Source organism: Pipistrellus kuhlii, unplaced genomic scaffold (assembly GCF_014108245.1).
Source record: "Pipistrellus kuhlii isolate mPipKuh1 unplaced genomic scaffold, mPipKuh1.p scaffold_m20_p_73, whole genome shotgun sequence".
Lineage (NCBI taxonomy): Eukaryota > Metazoa > Chordata > Mammalia > Chiroptera > Vespertilionidae > Pipistrellus > Pipistrellus kuhlii.
The window spans coordinates 887,501-906,403 of NW_023425577.1; the positions used below are offsets into that span (position 1 = coordinate 887,501).

General features: G+C 38.9%; 1 protein-coding gene across 1 annotated transcript in view; it reads right to left on the minus strand.

Annotated features, from left to right (window-relative positions):
- Positions 1-1,433: 1,433 nt before the first annotated feature.
- The window catches only part of LOC118710391 (zinc finger protein 791), a 38,499-nt gene continuing 21,029 nt past the window's right edge, over positions 1,434-18,903 (minus strand). Inside the window, 3 exon segments of the mRNA XM_036422871.2 lie at positions 1,434-3,301; positions 4,775-4,835; positions 5,028-5,154. Coding sequence (XP_036278764.2) covers positions 1,654-3,301; positions 4,775-4,835; positions 5,028-5,154 — 1,836 coding nt within the window. The 3' untranslated portion in view covers positions 1,434-1,653.

An 18,903-nucleotide genomic window follows, 5' to 3' on the forward strand; every position in this document is an offset into this window, starting at 1 on the left:
GTTTGTGGTCATCCTTTTTTAAAAGAAATATATTTTATTGATTTTTCACAGAGAGGGAGAGGGACAGAGTGAGAAACATCGATGAGAGAGAATCATCCAACAGCTGCCTCCTGCACAGCCCCCACTGGGGATGCGCCCTCAACCAACGTACATGTCTTTGACCAGAATCGAACCCGGTACCCTTCAGTCCACAGGCCGACTAGCTCAGGCACAAAGTAGGTACTCAATATGAATAGAAGTATGGCGATGCCACTGGTTGACTTGAATGATAGCAAGTAATCATTCTAATTGTATTAGGGTAAACAGTAGTGACATCAGAGTATCATAGCAGGATTTATTGGAGGGGAAAATGTAGCTTTGGTGCAAATATATTGTAGCTGTGAATTTAAATATAAGATAATTATACTTACAAACATCTTACGTTTATTAAGTTTGAAGCTAATGTTAATACAGGTAGCTCTTCTTTTTTTTTTTTTTGTTAATCCTCACCCAAAGGTATTTTTCAACTGAGTTTTAGGGAGAGAGAAGGAAAGAGAAAAACACTGATGTGAAAGAAACACACTGATTGGTTGCCTCCTGCATGAGGCGACCAGGGCCTGTGAGGAGCCTGCAACCAAGGTACATCAAACTTGGGATCCTTTGGCCCATAGGCCAATGCTCATTCACTGAGCCAAATTGGCTACGGCCAGGAAGCTCTTCTTAATGTGAAGTCTGCTTACCAAATCACAGAGGGAATGACAGAGTGTAGGGAAAGATGTAAATAGTAATTCAAATGATATTATGCTCTATAATAAATCTTGTATATTTACAAATTTATGCCAACTATCCTTTAGTAAAGAAAATTAGTAAGGCTCTTTTGATGAAGGAAAAGGGAAGTTTTTCTCCTAAAGTTTTTCTCCTATTTACCATGGTTAAGAAATATCCAGTACTTGCCACATAAGCCAATAGGAAACCCTAAAAAATACCAATGTGTCACTATTCCCCTTAACTTACAGGATTAGGTTTTTGTATAAAAATTAATCCTACTAGTATGTAGTACAATTATATTTTAACTCATCCATGGATCCAACAGATTTTAAAATAGAAAAACAAAAATGTTATAAGCTGATTTAAGAAAAACTACCTCCTAAAAGCTTATACTATTGCTTAAAGAGTATTTACAGAATTGTCTGTACTAATTGCTCATTTGCAAAAGTAACACATCCAGAGAATGAGTTTCATAGTCTAGAGTAGGGGTGTCGAACTCAATCAGAGAAGGGGCCAAAATCTAAAATCCAGCCTAAATCGCGGGCCGAATGGTTTACTGAACAGTCATAAACTGTCATTGTGATGGAAACGCAGCGGAGTGCAGTGATGACAGCGCGGTGCGGGCCACATTGCAAGGCCTGGCAGGACGGATTTGGCCCGCGGGCCTTGTGTTTGACACATGTGGTCTAGAGAATAAATTTCAGGATGAGTCTCTGATAAAAAAAAATGTTATTTTTAGCTTTGAAACATTTTTTCATGTCACTGGAGTATTATATGTGAATTAATTTGCATCCGGCCTTCCCACATAACTTACATTTATAGCTATTTCTGTCCAGTGGAGTTTTCACATAATTTTGAGTGTATCTGTAAAAGAGTGAAAACCTTCCTGCATTTACCAGTTATAATTTATCCAGTGTGCATTCTCATGACATGTTTATGTAGGGATGTGGGCCAATTGAAAGTTTTTCCACAATGCTTACACTGAAGAAGTTTCTCTCCAGTGTGAATTCTTTCATGACTTCTAAATGAAGTGGGTCGACTAAAGGCTTTCCCACATTCTTCACACTTATACGGCTTTTCCCCAGTGTGCACTCTCATGTGACCTCGGAAAGTTGTGCGATAAATGAAAGCTTTTCCACATTCTTTACATTCATAGGGCTTTTCTCCAGTGTGAGTTCTTTCATGTACTTGAACATAACTTGAACAACTGAAGGCTTTACCACATATTTTACATTCATAAGGTTTCTCTCCAGTGTGAGATCTTTCATGTATTCGAAATGAACTGGGGCAGTTGAATGCTTTCCCACAGTCCTTACATTTATAAGGGCCATCTCCAGTGTGCGTCATCATATGTCTTCGAAAGCTTGTGAGAGACACAAAAGCTTTCCCACATTCCTTACATTTATAGGGTTTCTCTCCAGTGTGAGTTCTTTCATGTATTTGCAAACCTAGAGCAGAACTGAAGGTTTTCCTACACTGTTTACATTCATAGGGTTTCTCAGCATTGTGAGTTCTTTCATGTCTTCGAAAGGAAGTGGAACAACTAAGGGCTTTACCACATAGCTTACATATGTAGGGTTTCTCTCCTGTGTGAGTTCTCACATGGACTTGAAAAGTCATGAGCCAATGGAAAGCTTTTCCACACTCCTTACATTGATAGGGTTTCTCTCCAGTATGAGTTCTTTCATGTGTTCAAAAAGAACTGGAACAACTGAAGGCTCTACCACATTGTTTGGATTTGTAGGGTTTTTCTCCAGTGTGAGATCTTTCATGTATTCGATATGAACTGGGACAATTGAATGCTTTCCCACAGTCCTTACATTTATAACGACCATCTCCAGTATGTGTTATCATGTGTCTTTGAAAGCTTCCAAGAGAAATAAAGGCTTTCCCACATTCCTTACAGTCATAGGGTTTCTCTCCAGTATGAGTTCTTTCATGTTTTCGAAGAGAACTGGGACAACTGAAGGCTTTATTACACTTTTTACATTCATAGGGTTTTTCTCCAGTGTGAGTTCTTTCATGACTTCGATAGGAACTGGAACAACTGAGGGCTTTACCACATTGCTTACATTCATAGGGCTTCTCTCCTGTGTGAGTTCTTTCATGTGTTTGGAAGGTTTGATGATATCTAAAGGTCTTCCCACATTGTTTACATTGGTAGGGTTTCTCGCCTGTGTGAGTCCGTTCATGTTTGTGAACAGATTGACGATACCTAAAGGATTTTCCACATTCCTTACATTTATATGATTTCTCTACACTGTGATTTCTTTCATGTTTTTGAAAAGGTTGAAGATAAGTGAAGGCTTTCCCACATATCTTACATTTATAAGGTTTCTTTCCATATTCCTGATACTTGCATGGTTTGGGTGCAGTGTGAGATCTCATGTGCCTATTAAGGGATGAATGACTCCTGAAGACTTTTCCACACACACTGCACTCCCGTGGTTTTTCTTTAGAAGTTTTCTTGTTCAGGTAAAGATTTGAAATATGGTTGAAGTTTTCTCCACATTGACTACCTTCTTTACTTTCACAGTGTCTCTCTACCATATGTCTATAAAAAAACCAGAGTGCATGATTAGTGATTTCTTTATTAATTTACATTCATTCACAAACATTAGAATTATGTTTTTACAATCCATAGAGAAAGAGTAGGTTTTCTGCCCTGTCTGAATGATTTGAAACTGAATATAATCAACACTCTTAAAGAAGGTTTGACCATAGCTATTATTAAAATAGTACTATTCAGCTGAAACCGATTTGGCTCAGTGGATAGAGCTTCGGTCTGCAGACTGAAGAGTCCCAGGTTCAATTCCGGTTGGGGGCATATGCCTTGGCTGCGGGCACATGACAGGTAGGGGTTGTGCAGGAGGCAGCTGATTGATGTTTCTCTCTCATTGATGTTTCTGACTATCTCCCTTTCTCTCTGGAAAAAAAAAAATCAATAAAATATATAAAAAAAGAAAAGAAAAAAAAATAGTACTATTCATATATGGAGTTTCTGAATACTGTTTCCAAGTAAACTATTTTGGAAACACTGAACATCTTATGTTACAAATTAGAAAACATTTTTGGTAAAATTTTCCTAAAATTAAATAAATTTAAAGCTGTGACTGTTTTTATTAAATTACAGTTTACATATATTATTATTTTGTATTAGTGTCATGTGTACAGCATAGTGGTTGTCCCCTTGATACCTCATACATAGCTATTGCAAAATTATTGGCCACATTTCCTATGTTATACCTTACATCCTTATAACTATTTTGTAACTATCCATTTCTTCTACTTAAAAAAAAATTTATTGATTTTTTTACAGAGATGAAGGGAGAGGGAGAAGAGTTAGAAACATTGATGAGGGAGAAACATCAATCAGCTGTCTCCTGCATACCCCCTACTGAGGATGTGCCTGTAATCAAGGTACATGCCCTTGACCAGAATTGAACCTGGGACCCTTGAGTCTGCAGGCCAATGCTCTATCCACTGAGCCAAACTGGTTAGGGCCAATTTGTACTTCTTAATCCCTTCACCTTTTTCACCCAGCCCCCAACCCTACTCTGATATGACAACCACCAGTCTTCTCTGTATCTGAGTGTGTTTCTATTGTTTTTTAGATTCCACATATAAGTGAAATCATATTGTATGTCTTTCTCTGACTTATTTTTATGAGCATAATACCTTCTAGGGCCATCTTTTGATAGTGATAAAGATTTCATTTTTTTATGTCTGAGTAGTATTGCACTGTATATATGTACAATATTTTTATCCATTTGTCCACTGATGGGCGCTTGGGTTGCTTCTATATCTTGGCTATTGTAAAGAGTGCTGCAATGAGCATGAGAATGCATATAGTATTGTGAATTAATGTTTTGGGTTTCCTAAGATATATATACTCAGAAGTGGAGTCATTGGGTCATAAGGCAATTCCATTTTTAATTTTTTGAAGAGTGTCAGCTTGTTTTTAAGTTTTCATGACATACGAAGATCCCATTGTAGGACACTGATTTCTATTGTGAATATAACTTACCTTAGATTTCTTTCCTGATTTTTGTATGGATTGTCAATGTTATGGTCTTCCAATTTTCTTCCTGAAATGCAGACCCAGAAAATTAAAAAAGTTACAGAATAATTATTACATTGCAGGCCTATGATGAGCTCTGACTATGCCTAGTTTGTTTACAAAAGTGTTCACTTCCCCATTCCAAATCAGAGAATAATGCTGATAGATAAGAAACATCTGTTCTCTAAGTTGCTAAATGAAGGAATGTTGACACCTTTACCTATTGAGGCCAAGTTCTTCAAGGTTTCCCGCATCACATCTTTGTAGAGTTTCTTCTGTGAAGGATCCAGCAGAGCCCACTCTTCCAGGGTAAAGTTTACAGCCACATCTTCAAAGACCACTGAATCCTAAAGCATCCCACATATGTACTGATAAGAAGTTCACATAATATTGATATGTGATACCAAAATATTCTAGAAAAATGGCGGCAGAGTAGGAGGATGCTACATTGACATGCTCCCAAGAACAAGCTGAAATTACAAATGAAATAGGTGGAGACCACATAGAGACGGTAGGAAGGGCAGAGGCACAAAAGGACTGGCTGGGCTCCCAAAGACGGCAACTGGAGTCCCAGAAAGATATCTCAGTTGTGGGGGAGGGGAGGTGAGGTGAGGTGAGGTTGCCACTGAGATCTAATCCCAAAGCTGGGCTCCCCAGCAGAGAGCACCAAACTGAGGAGGGTACCCACATAACATCTAGCTGTGAAAAGTGTCTGCCAGGGAGTGAAGGCTGAAAGTTCAGGCACTCTCTTAAAGGGCCTATGTGCAAAAACTCCCTGGAGAGCCATTCACCTTGTGCTCTGGCAGAAGAGAGAAATGGACTGGAGCTGTGAGAGCAGAACCCAGGACTGGGGACTCAGGAGATAAGAGTTCAGAAGGCAGACAGCCCAAGTTTCCTGGGCTGAGTCATTCCCTCACACAGCAGAGGGCAACTTTCCCACATAGACATCTGCCTTGCCTGAGGAGAAGACAGTGGACACACCCTCTTGAAAAATACCTTGCCCTAAGGCCACTTAAGAGATTGAAAGTAACAATTAGCCTCTAGGCAGAAGCATCTGCCCCACCCTAGTGAAAAAACTTACCATACCTGAGGACAACTGCCTGAGGAAAATTCAAGTTAGGATCCTATTAGTCTGTAGACAGAGGTTGTCTCTGGAGGCATTGAGTCTTTGCTTGATCCAATTGATCAAAAAGAGCCTTTAACATTGTCCTGCACTAGGGATTGAGAGGTATAGAGGATCTACCTAAAGCATAGTCACAAACCCAAACAGACAACCAAAATGAGGAAACAACAAAATAACCCCCAAATGAAAGAACTAGCAAATTCTCCAGGAGAAAAAAAAATGAAGCAGAGATAAATTTATCTGAAACTGAGTCCAGAGTAATGATGTTAAAAATGCTTAACAAGCCAAAGCCGGTTTGGCTCAGTGGTAGAGCGTCGGTCTGTGGACTGAAAGGTCCCAGGTTCGATTCCGGTCAAGGGCATGTACATTGGTTGTGGGCACATCCCTGGTGGGGGGTGTGCGGGAGGCAGCTGGTCGATGTTTCTCTCTCATCGATGTTTCTAGCTCTCTCTCTCTCTTCCTCTCTGTTAAAAATCAATAAAATATATTTTAAAAAAATGCTTAACAGTATGAAAAAAGATATAGTAACTATGAAAAAAGAACAGTCTGAGATAAAGAATGACATAACACAAAGAACACACTGGAAGGAATACACAGCAGATTAGGGGGAGCTAAGGATTTAATCAGTGAATTAGAAGACAGAGTTGAAAATATCACTCAATTAGAGAACCAAAAAGAAAAAATCAATAAAAAAACAGGAGGACAGCTTAAGGAAGCTGTGGAACAATGTGAAATGTAACACTATTAGAATAGTGGTATGACAGAAGAGGCAGAAAGGGAAAAAGGAATAGAAAAGGTGTTTGAAGAAATAATGGTAGAAAAATTCCCTAACCTGGTAAAGGAAAAACTCACACAAGTTCAGGAGGTACAGGGAACCCCAAACAAGAAGGACCCAAACAGACCCATGCCCAGACATATAATTAAAATGCCAAAAATTAAAGACAAAGAGAGAATCTTAAAGGCAGTAAGAGAAAAGAAAACTGTTACCTACAAAGGAGTTCCCATAAAGCTGACATTAATTTCTCAACAGAAACTCTACAGGTTAGAAGGGTATGGCATAAAGTACTCAGGTTATAGAAAGCAAGGATCTGAGACCAAGTTTACTATATCCAGCAAGGCTATCATTCAAAATAGATGGTCAAATAAAGAGCTTACCAAACAAACAAACAAACAAAGGCTAAAGGAGTTTATTACCAAGCCATAATTACAAGAAATGCTAAAGGGATTTCTGAGAAGAAAAAACAGAGAAACCTAGTGATACAGAATTAAAATAGAAATAAATAAGTACCTCTCAATAATAACCCTAAATATAAATGGATTAAATGCTCTAATCAAAAGGTTTAGGATTGCTGGATATAAAAACATGACCCAACTACATGCTGTCTACATGAGACCCACCTCAAAACAAAACACACAGGATGAAAGTGAAGGAATAGAAAAAAATTTTCCATGGAAATGGAAAAGAAAAAAAAGGTTGAGTAGCAATATTCATATCCAACAAAAGAGACTTTAAAAGCATCATGCTAAGCAAAATAAGCCAGTTGGAGAAAAATAAATATCATATGATCTCACTCATTTGTGGAATATAGTGAAAAACATAACTGATGAACAAAAATAGAGCCAGACGGGTGGCAAACATTCTAGAACATAACACAAGTAATCCTGTTACTTGCAGACTTTTAATATTTCCTATAACTTTTGTGACAGTATACTATGTTAGTATTAATACTTAAAATCCTTTTATTCTTGAAATGTTAATGTTTATTGCATGTAATATTATTCTACGTACGATCATTTTTCTTGAATTAGTGTTTATTGCATGTAACACAATCATATTTAACCCTTTGCACTCCGCTGTCCCCTCTCAGGGGACGTCGGAATTCTAGCATATCACTCGGATGTCCCCTCTCAGGGGACTTTGCAGTGTATTAGTGATTACGGGGAATTGAGTTAATTCAACGCACGTTTCCGCCGTTAGCGTCGAGTAGCTGGTAGCCAATGTCCAGAATGGTTCGGAGTGCAAAGGGTTAAAAATCATTTTTCTTGAGATATTAATGTTTATCGCATGTAACGTTATTATATTTAAGATAGTTAAAAAAAATTCTATGATTTGGTCACCAGGATTCATATTCTCTATACATAACCACTTCCTTGTAACTTAATAGCATCTTCAATCGAGAAGAAACCAAAATGGTGGCATAGGTAAACACCTGAACTTGCTGCCTCGCAAAACCACTTAAAAACTACAACTAAAAGACAAAATGAACATCATACAGAATCACAGGAAGGCTGGCTAAGCAGAAGTTCTACAACTAGAAGGGAAGAGAAAAAGCACACTGAGACTCAGAGGAGCTGCAGAAGTAAAGTGCAGAGGTACGGAGGCACAAGTGCAGAGAGGGCTGGCGACTGAGTACGTGGCTTTTTCATTATGCAGGCTGACACAAGCTCCCAACTGCTCTGAACTCCAGTTCTAGGCGAGACTCTGGGGACCCAGACTCATACGGGGAGAAAATGGACTGTTAGGCATCAGGCAGAACTTGAGGGTGGCTTTCTCTCAGAGGTGCTTGCAGCGATTACCAAGGGACACTGAGACCCAGGTGCCTCTTAGGGCAGGGCTGATGGGAAGTCCTTGCTGTTTGCTCCACCCTGAGACTCCACCCCACCCCAGCTTTGCCCAGAGGCTTTTGTATATGAATGGCCTTGTCCTTTGAAATCTAAACTTACCTGACAAACTGCAGCTGATTCAGAGAGACCCAGAACATCCAAAAGAAGGCCCAAGGCCCCATAGCAGCTTGTGTTGCTTCACAGTTGGGCCTCATCTGGGCACCTCCAAAACCCAAACAAAGAAGAGGCATCTGCAGATCTCTCTGTAGTTCCTGCTGGGTGGCCTAGGCAGAGGCTAAATTAGGACTTCCTTAGAGATCCAAGAGCCAGTGTACCCAGGGGTCAGAGTAGGACCATCCAGATTACAATTCCTCAGATCCACTCAGGGGGCAGACTCAATGAGCACCAAAGTCCCACTGAAGCAAGTCTTGCCTCATAAGAGTGTCTCCAGCATAGAAGTTCTCTCATAAACACAGCTGATCCTCACAGCCAATTGGCCTGGAGGTCAGTTCCTCCCATTGATACCAACAACAGTCAAGGCTTAACTACAACAAGACTGTGCACACAGCCCACAAAGGGGTGCAACAAAAGTGTCTACCTCAGGTAACTGGGGAGGTTGAGCCACTGGGCGCTATAGGACACCTAGCACACAAAACCACTCTATCAACACAGGGAAGCAGCCAAAATTCGGAGACAAAGAAACAGGTCACAAATAAAAAAAATGGAGGAAAGCAAACTACTGAATATAGAATTCAAAACCACGATTATAAGGTTTTTCAAGAATTTTCTAGAAAAGGCTGATAAACTTAGTGAGACTCTTGAGGATATGAAAAAGGACCAACCAAAAATTAAGCATACACTGACTGAAATAAAGAATAATATACAGATATCCAACAGCAGACTAGAAGATTGCAAGAATCAAGTCAAAGATTTGAAATACAAAGCAAAAACACCCAACCAGGAAAGCAAAAAGAATCCAAAAATATGAAGATAGTGTAAAGAGCCTCTGGGACAACTTCTAGCATACCAATATCAGAATTATGGGAGTGCCAGAAGAATAGAGAAAGCAAGACACTGAAAACCTATTAGAAGAAACAATGACAGAAAACTCCCCCAACTTGTTGAAAGAAATAGGCTTACAAGTCCAGGAAGCACACAGAACCCCAAACAAAAAGAATCCAAAGAGGACCACACCAAGACACATCATAATTAAAATGCCAAGAGCAAAAGACCAAGAGAGAATATTAAAAGCAGCAAGAGAAAAACAGTTAATTACCTACAAGGGAGAACCCATATGATTGTCAGCTGATTTCTCAACAGAAACTATGAAGGCCAGACAGAAGTGGCAAGAAATATTCAAAGTGATGAATAGCAAGAACCTACAACCAAGACTACACTACCCAGCAAAGCTATCATTCAGAATTAAAGGTCGGATAAAGAGCTTGACAGATAAGAAAAAACTAAAGGAGTTCATCACCACCAAACCAGTATTATATGAAAAGCTGAAGGGTATTCTTTAAGAAGAGGAGGAAGAAGAAAAAGGTAAAGATAAAAATATGAACAACAAATACATATCTTTCAACAAGTGAATCTAAAAATAGAATAAAAAATCTGATGAACAGAATAATCTGGTGAATATAAATAGAATCAGGAGCATAGAAAGGGAGTGGACTGACAATCCTGGGGGGAGGGGAAGGGGTGTGGGGGATGCGGGAAGAGACTGGACAAAAATCATATACCTATGGATGAGGACAGTAGCGGGGTAAGGGCATGGGGTGGGTGGGAACTGGGTGGAGGGGAGCTATGGGGGGAAAATAGGAACAACTGTAATAATCTGAACAATAAAGATTTAATAAAGCTTAAAAAAATAGCATCTTCAATCTTTCAGGCACATAATTTCCCTAAACACTGGTCTCTGAAAAAAAATCATGAACCCACTGCCATCTACATGCAGGGGATAAGAAAATGCTTTCCACAGTGATTATGATGGTATAGTTTATCCATTCGGTTAAAGAGCAGAATAGGAAATACCCACTTCTTGGTGGGTACACAGAGACCAGTGTTTAGGTTCAGCTCTAGTGGAATTCACAGAAAGAACCACATTTCAGACATTATTTAAGAAGCTTCTAGAGAATCACAAAGATGACAGGAGAGAGAAAAGGAAGGACACTAGATGTAGCCTGATATTTAAAGGTATACAAATAGTAAACACGGGTTAAACTCTTGCTAGATAAACTTAAAAAACTTTACACTAAAGGCCTATTTACCAAGATTCCTTTTTCAAAATACATCATGTCTAGGTTCCAACAACACCAAAATTACATAGCACACTAAAAGACTTAATCTTGAAAGAAGCTGGGGGGAGGGGGGGGCACACTTTAGCTATGAATAAACAACAGCAAGAATTAATACAGACTTTTTTGGGTCTCAAATAATGCAAGCAAGAAGAGACTGGAATGAAATATTTAAAGGGTTGATGGAAAAACAATCTAATTAAAACTGTGTTTAGTGAAATTGTCCTTAAAAAGTGAAAAATTTCTGAGACAAATATTGAGAGAATTTTTCACCAGTACATCTGCTTTGCCTTGCAAAAAGTATTAAAGGAAATTATTCAAAAGAAAGGAAAATGAGCCCAGCCTGCGTGGCTCAGTGGTTGAGCATTAACCTATGAACCAGGAAGTCATGGTTCAATTCCCAGTTAGGGTACATGCCTGGATTGTGGCTTGAATCCCAGTGTGGAGCATAGAGGAAGCAGCTGATCAATGAATGTCTCTCATCATTGATGTTCCCGTCTCTCTCTCCCTCTCCTTCATCTCTGAAAAAAAAAAAAAGAAAAAAAAAAGGGAAGGAAAATGATGAAGAAAGGGAGAGCATCTGTGAATAAATAAATGAAGGTAAAATAACATTACCTTAAAAATTCTCAATTTGTGCCAGAACCAGTTTGGCTCAGTGGATAGAGCATTGGCCTGTGGACTGAGGGGTTCTGGGTCCGATTCCGGTCAACGGCATGTACCTTGGTTGTGGGCACATCCCCAGTAGGGAGTGTGCAGGAGGCAGCTGATCGATGTTTCTCTCTCATCAATGTTTCTAATTCTTTATCCCTCTCTCTTCCTCTCTGTGGAAAGTCAATAAAATATATTTTTAAAAAAGCATTAAAAAATTCTCAATTTGTAAGATAACACTGTTCAAATAATACTAGCAACAAAGTATTCAATAATTATATCTTTTTAAAAAAATATATTTTATTGATTTATTTATTTGTTTTTTTTACAGAGAGGAAAGGAGAGAGATAAAGAGCCAGAAACGTCGATGAGAGAGAAACATCGACCAGCTGCCTCCTGCACACCCCCCACCAGGGATGTGGCCGCAACCAAGGTACATGCCCTTGACCAGAATCGAACCCGGAACCCTTCAGTCCGCAGACTGACGCTCTACCACTGAGCCAAACCGGTTTTGGCTCACTAATTATATCTTATGGATAAGTGAAATGAACAGTAACAATGTGGGTTTTTTTTTTTTTTTTTTTTTTTTTTTTTTTTTTTACCTTTTTTCATTAAATTATTATCTGTGTACATATTTTAACATTCTTCCCCCCCCCTCCCATACATACCCTCCCTCCCCAGAGTTTTGTGTCCATTGGTTGTACTTATATGCATGTATACGAGTCCTTTGACCCCGTTGATCTATTATCTTCCCCAGATCTCCCTACCCTCCCTGCTGCAATTTGACAGTCTGCTTGTTGCTTTAACAGTAACAATGTTATAAGGTGCAGAGAGAGAGAGAGGAATTGGGAATACTCTGTAATGAGAAATGTATACAACCAGTGAAATGGTTTAGCATTGCTTGAAAGAGGACTTGGGTTAACTGTTAACTATATACAGCAAATTTAAGGGCAACTAATAAGAAAGTTAAAAAAAGAAGTACAGCTGAAACCGGTTTGGCTCAGTGGATAGAGCATTAGCCTGTGGACTGAAAGGTCCCGGGTTTGATTCCGGTCAAGGGCATGAACCTTGATTGCGGGCACATCCCCAGTGGGGGGTGTGCAAGAGGCAGATGATCAATGTTTCTCTCTCATTGATGTTTCTAACTCTCTATCCCTCTCTCTTCCTCTCTGTGAAAAATCAATAAAATATATTAAAAAAAAGAGTACAAATATTATATGTCAAGAAAGAAGAAAAAATAAAATCAGGTAAAATGCTCAAAGCCAGAGAAGGGGGGTGGGGGTGGGGGGAAGTGAAAGGCAAAAAAAAAAAACAAGGAACAAGGGCAACAAATAGAAAACACCAAACATTATGGTAGATATTAATCCAACTCTACCAACAATCATTTTATTTTATTTTAAAAAAATATATTTTAGCCTAAACTAGTTTGGCTCAATGGATAGAACGTCAGCCTGTGGACTGAAGGGTCCCGGGTTCTATTCCGGTCAAGGGCATGTGCCTTGGTTGTGGGCACGTCAATATATATTTCATTGATTTTCTACAGAGAGGAAGAGAGAGGGACAGAGAGCCAGAAATATCGATGAGAGAGAAACATCAGCTGCCTCCTGCACATCTCCTACGGGGGCGTGCCTGCAACCAAGGCACATGCCCTTGACTGGTATAGAACCTGGGACCCTTCAGTCCGCAGGCCAACTCTCCATCCACTGAGCCAAACCAGTTTTGGCTATCAACAATCATTTTTAAAAGTCAATGTTTTATATAATGTTTTGAGCATTTATATATAAATTGAAAGTTACTGTCATAGTGAATAAGAAATAACTTCCAATTATATGTTGTCTATAATACTAAAGACATGTTAACAATAAAGACAAATAGATTGAAATTGAGAAATTGAGGGATGGAAAAAGATATATGTTAACATTAAGAGAAAGTTGGCATGTCTATATTTTCAGACAACGCATAGGTAAAAGAGAGGCTTTACAGTATGATCAAGTGGTCAAGGCTTTAAGGAGACACAGCACTCCTAGTGCTCCTGTGCATAACAATACAGTGGTAAAATTCACCAGCATCAACCCATGAGCCAGGAGGTCACGGTTTGATACCTGGCCAGAGCACATGCTGGGATTTTGGGCTCTATCCCCAGTCGGGAGTGTGTAGGAAGCAGCCAATCAATGATTATCTCCCATTATTGATGTTTCTATCTCTCCTTTTCCTTTCCTCTCTGAAATCAATAAAAACAAAATTTTAAAAAATTAATAAGAGTTAAATAATAATAAAAAAAAGCAATTACCAGGACCAGCAAGAAGAAAATCAGAAAAGCCACATCTGAATTGATCAGTGCCATCAAACAACTGGATTTACTAAAAAACTGTGGAATACTTTATCATCAAGCAACAGCAGAATACACATTCTTCTCAAGTTCACATGGAAAATTCATAAAGATAGAACACATTCTAACATCAAACACACCTTAACATATTAGAAAGAAAAGAAATCATACAAAATATGCTCTCAGACCACAAAGGCAGTAATGTAGAAACCATTAACAGAAAGATTGGGAAACCCTCAAATACTTGGGAGATTAAACAACACACTTCTAAATAACTCATGGATTAAAGAAGTAGTCTCAAAAGCAATGAAAACCTTTGAAAATACAATTTCCAAAAAACAGTTCCTGGAGAGAAATTTATAGTATTGAAGGTATAAAATTGAAAAAAGAGATCTGTAATCAATTTCCTAAGTCTCTACCTTACAAATCTATAAAAAGAACAAATTAGTAAACCTAAAGTAAGCACAAGAGTAGAAATAAAAATTAAATGAATCAATGAAATTACAGGGAAATCATGAAAAATTTATACAACCAAAAGCTGGTTCTTTGAAAATATTAATAAAATTGAGCAACACCTATTACAAGCCAAGAAAAAAGGAGAAAAGACAAATTATTAATATCAAGAATGAGCCCTAGGGAGAGATCAACCAAAGGACTTATGTGCATACATATGAGCCTAACCAGTGGTAAAGGACAATAGGGGGGTGGGAGCATGAGTGGGGGATTGGAATGGGGGGTTGAGGATAAATATGTGAAACCTTAATAAATTTTTAAAAAAATTATATATATTATATATATATTACATAAATATATATATATATATATATATATATATATATATATATATATATATTATTGATTTTTTTACAGAGAGAAAGAGAGAGGGATAGAGAGTTAGAAACATCAGTGAGAGAGAATCATCGATCAGCTGCCTCCTGCACACCCCCCACTGGGGATGTGCCTGCAACCAAGGTTGACCGGAATTGAACCTGGGACCCTTCAGTCTGCAGACCGACGCTCTATCCACTAAGCCAAACTGGTTTTGGCTCAATAAATAAATTAAAAAAAATATTTTATTGATTTTGTACAGAGAGGAAAGAAGAGAGAGAGAGTTGGAAACATCGATGAGAGAGAGTCATCGATCAGCTGCCTCTTGCACACCCGCTTCTGGGGATATGCTCGCAACCAAGGTACATGCCCTTGACCGGAATCGAACCTGGGACCTTTTAGTCCCCAAGCCACCGCTCTATCCATTGAGCCAAACCGGTTTCGGCTCAATAAATAAATTAAAAAAAAAGAATGAGCCCTAGCTGGTTTGGCTGAGTGGACAGATTGTCCGCCTGAGGACTGAAGGGTCCCAGGTTCGACTCCAGTCAAGGGCACATACCTAGGTTGCAGTCTGAATCCCCAGTAGGGGGCATGTAGGAGATGGCCAATCAATGATTCTCATCATTGATGTTTCTCTCTCTCTTCTTCCCTCTCTGAAATTAATAAAAAGATACTTTTAAAAAATGAGGAAGGGGCTGTGGAAATGTAAAAAAAAGCATTTGACAAAATTCAAATCAATTTATGGTAACAAACTAGGAAACACTCTAAGAAACACCTTTATAAGAAACTTGCATTTAACCTTCTTAATGGTGAGAAACGATGCTTTCCTGGTAAGATCAAGAAGGCAATGATGTCCCCTAACATCAGAACTAGTTGATACTGTGAAGTCTAAGCTATTACAGTAAAACAAGAAAAAGAAATAAAAGGTATACAGCATGAGAAGAAATTAATGTTGTCTTTGTCACATATGACATGGTTATTTATGAAAAAAATCTCAAAGAAAACAACAACAAAGAAAACCCCTTGAACTAATAAGAGAATATAGTAAGAGTGAAAAATTAAATGGTTAATACACAGAAGTCAATTTTTCCTGTAGACCTAAACAAATATAATCAACTGATCTTTTAAAAATATTCTTAACTGAGGATATGTTTTCATTGATTTTAGTGAGAGATGAAGGGGGAGAGGAAGGGAGAGGGGAAAGAGAGATAGAAAGAAACATTAATCAGTTATGTCTGGTACGCGCCCCAACCAGGGATTGAACTGGCAACCTCAGTATGTGCCCTGACCTGGAACTGAATCCACAATCTTTTGATGTATGGAACAATGCCACAACTAACTGGGCCACTGGCCAGGACTGGTCAACTGATCTTCAACAAAGGATGGAAGGCAAGTCAATGGAGAAAACAGCATTTTCAACAACAGAAAGCCAGGAAAACTAGATATCCAAATGCAAAAATCAATCCAATCAATCAATCTAGACACAGATCTTACGGTTTTCACAAAAACTCAAAACAGATAATAGATCTTATGTAAAGTGCAAAACTATGAAACTCCTAGTAGATAACATAGGAAAAAATCTAGGTGACCCAAGGTTTGTGATGACTTTTTAGATACAACACTGAAAGCAAGATTGATGAGAGAAAAAAATAAGCTTGACTTCATTAAAATAAAACCCGCTCTGGGAAAACAGTGTTAAGAGATTGAAAACACAAGCCACAGACTGGGAGAAAAATTTTTCCAAAACACTTATCTGATAAAGGATTGGTATCCAGCAATAAGAAGACAAGCAACACAAATGGACAAAAGATCTGAACATCCACTTCACCAAAGAAGACACACAAATGGTAAATAAGCATAGGAAAAAATTCTCAACATCATGTATCTTTAGGAATTGCAAATAAAAGAAGAATAAGATATTACTAGGTACTTACTACAATGACTAAAATTCAAAACATTGAGAGCCAACACTGATTAATGGCAAAGAAGTGAAGCAATGGGAACCTTCATACATTGCTGGGGGAATGGAAGACAGTATGCCTACTTTTGAAGATAGGCAATTTATTTTCTCTTCTTTTTCATTTTATGAAGAATTTATTCTTTTTCATTGATATATATTTGGTATGATTCTGGTCTTTGTTTTTTATTTTTAAATTCCCTTTACTGATTAAAGTATCACATATTTGTTCTCATCCTCCCATTCTCACCCCCCACCCTCCTGTTGTCCTTGACCACTGGTTAGGCTCATATGTATGCACACAAGTCCTTTGGTTGATCTCTCCCCTTTATTCCCACTCTCCCCTACACTCCCTCTGAGGTCCAACAGTCTGATCTATGCCTCCTTGTCTTTGGGTCTGTTCTTGTTCATCAGTCCATGTTGTTCATCATTTCCCCTAGGTGAGTGAGATCATGTCCTACTAGAAATACACTTATAAGAACCGAAAACGAGACAAGCAATAATGGTTATGTTGAAAGATAGGCAATTTCTTAAACTAAACCTATTCTTTTAAAAAAATATTTTTGTTGATTTCAGAGAGGAAGGGAGAGAGAGAGAAACATCAATGATGAGAGAGAATCATTTATCTGCTGCCTCCTGCCCGCCCCCTACTGGGGATTGAGCCCGCAACATAGGCATGTGCCCTTGACTGGAATAAAATCTAAGACCTTTCAGTCCGCAGGCTGACACTCTATCCACTGAGCCAAAGCAGCTAGGGCAAACTAAACCTATTCTTATACAAGCAAGCAATCATACTCCTTATTTCCCCAAATAAGTTGAAAACTTATGTTTATAAAAAATCCTGAATGTTTATAAGAGCTTTATTCACGACTACTAAGACTTCCAGGTAACAAAGATATCTTCCAATAGGTGAATGGAGAAATAATCACTGGCCCAGGTGGTGTGGCTCAGGGGCTGAGTGTCCACCCATGAATCAGGGGGTCACGGTTCGATTACTGGTCAGGACACATGCTGGGTGCAGACTCGATCCCTGGTGGGGGGGCAGGTGGGAGGCAGCTGATTGATGATTCTTTCTCATCATTGATGTTTCTCACTCCCCCTTCTTCCCTCCTCTCTCTGAAATCAATAAAAATATATTTAAAGATTAATCACTGGAACATCCATACAATGAAATATTCAGTAATAAAGGGAAATGAGGCCTCAAGTCAAAAAGACATGGAAAAACCTTAAAACCATATTACGAAGTGAAAGCAGCCAATATGGTATTGGCTGCACACATATGATTCCAAGCATACTTCTGGAAAGGACAAAACTATGAGACAGTGAAAGATCTTTGGTTGCCAGGGATTTGGGGGTGGGAGGCAGAAATGAATGAAGAGGTGGAGCACGGGATTTTTAGGGCAGTGCAAGTTTTCTACATGATGCAGAAAAGATGGTAAAACTGTGAACTGTAATCATTTTACCAAAGCTCATAGACTGTACAACATTCAACACTAATATAAACTGTGAACTTTAATGCACCAATATAAAATGTACAACAGTAATATCCTATATAAAAAAACCCTAATATGCATATTGACCGAACAGGGGAATGACTGGTTGCTATGACACACACTGACCATCAGGGGAGCAGATATTCAATGCAGGAGCTGCCCCCTGGTGGTCAGTGCGCTCTCACAGAGGGAAACACCATTCAGCCAGGAGCCAGGTTCAAGGCTGGTGAGTGCAGCAGCAGTGGCGGGAGCCTCTCCCGCCTCCACAGCAGTGCTAAGGACCCCTTGGGGGATGTCTGCTTGCTGGTTTAGGCCCCTGAGGAGTCCCAGACTGTGAGAGGGCACAGGCCAGGCTGAGGGACCCCCACCGCAGTGCATGAATGTCGTGCACCGGGCCTCTAGTAAGATATACAAAATAAGACAAACTATGTGGAGGCAGAGGGGTTATGTAGGAACTCTCTACTTTCTGATCAAATTTTCTGCAAACCTAAAATTGCTGTAAAGATAAGCTAAGTCCATTAAAAAGAAAAAAAAAAGGCAAGACATATACATTAATAATGACTGCTGATGACTGAAAGAAGCCATATTTCATTCAACTGATTTCAAGTTATTTCAAAAAGCCATTATGGTGTTCTATGAGGACTGCACCCTGAGACTTGGAAGAGAAGAGAAACTTCCACTGACGCCTTTCTCAAGAGCCTACTACCATATATTCTGAGAAGTGAAATGAGTTCCTTTGTTATCAGTCCAATTGTCTAGAACTCCCAGTGTCTTGGGAAGATCTCACACTATGGCCTTGGTAAATGTGGAGACAGGAGTT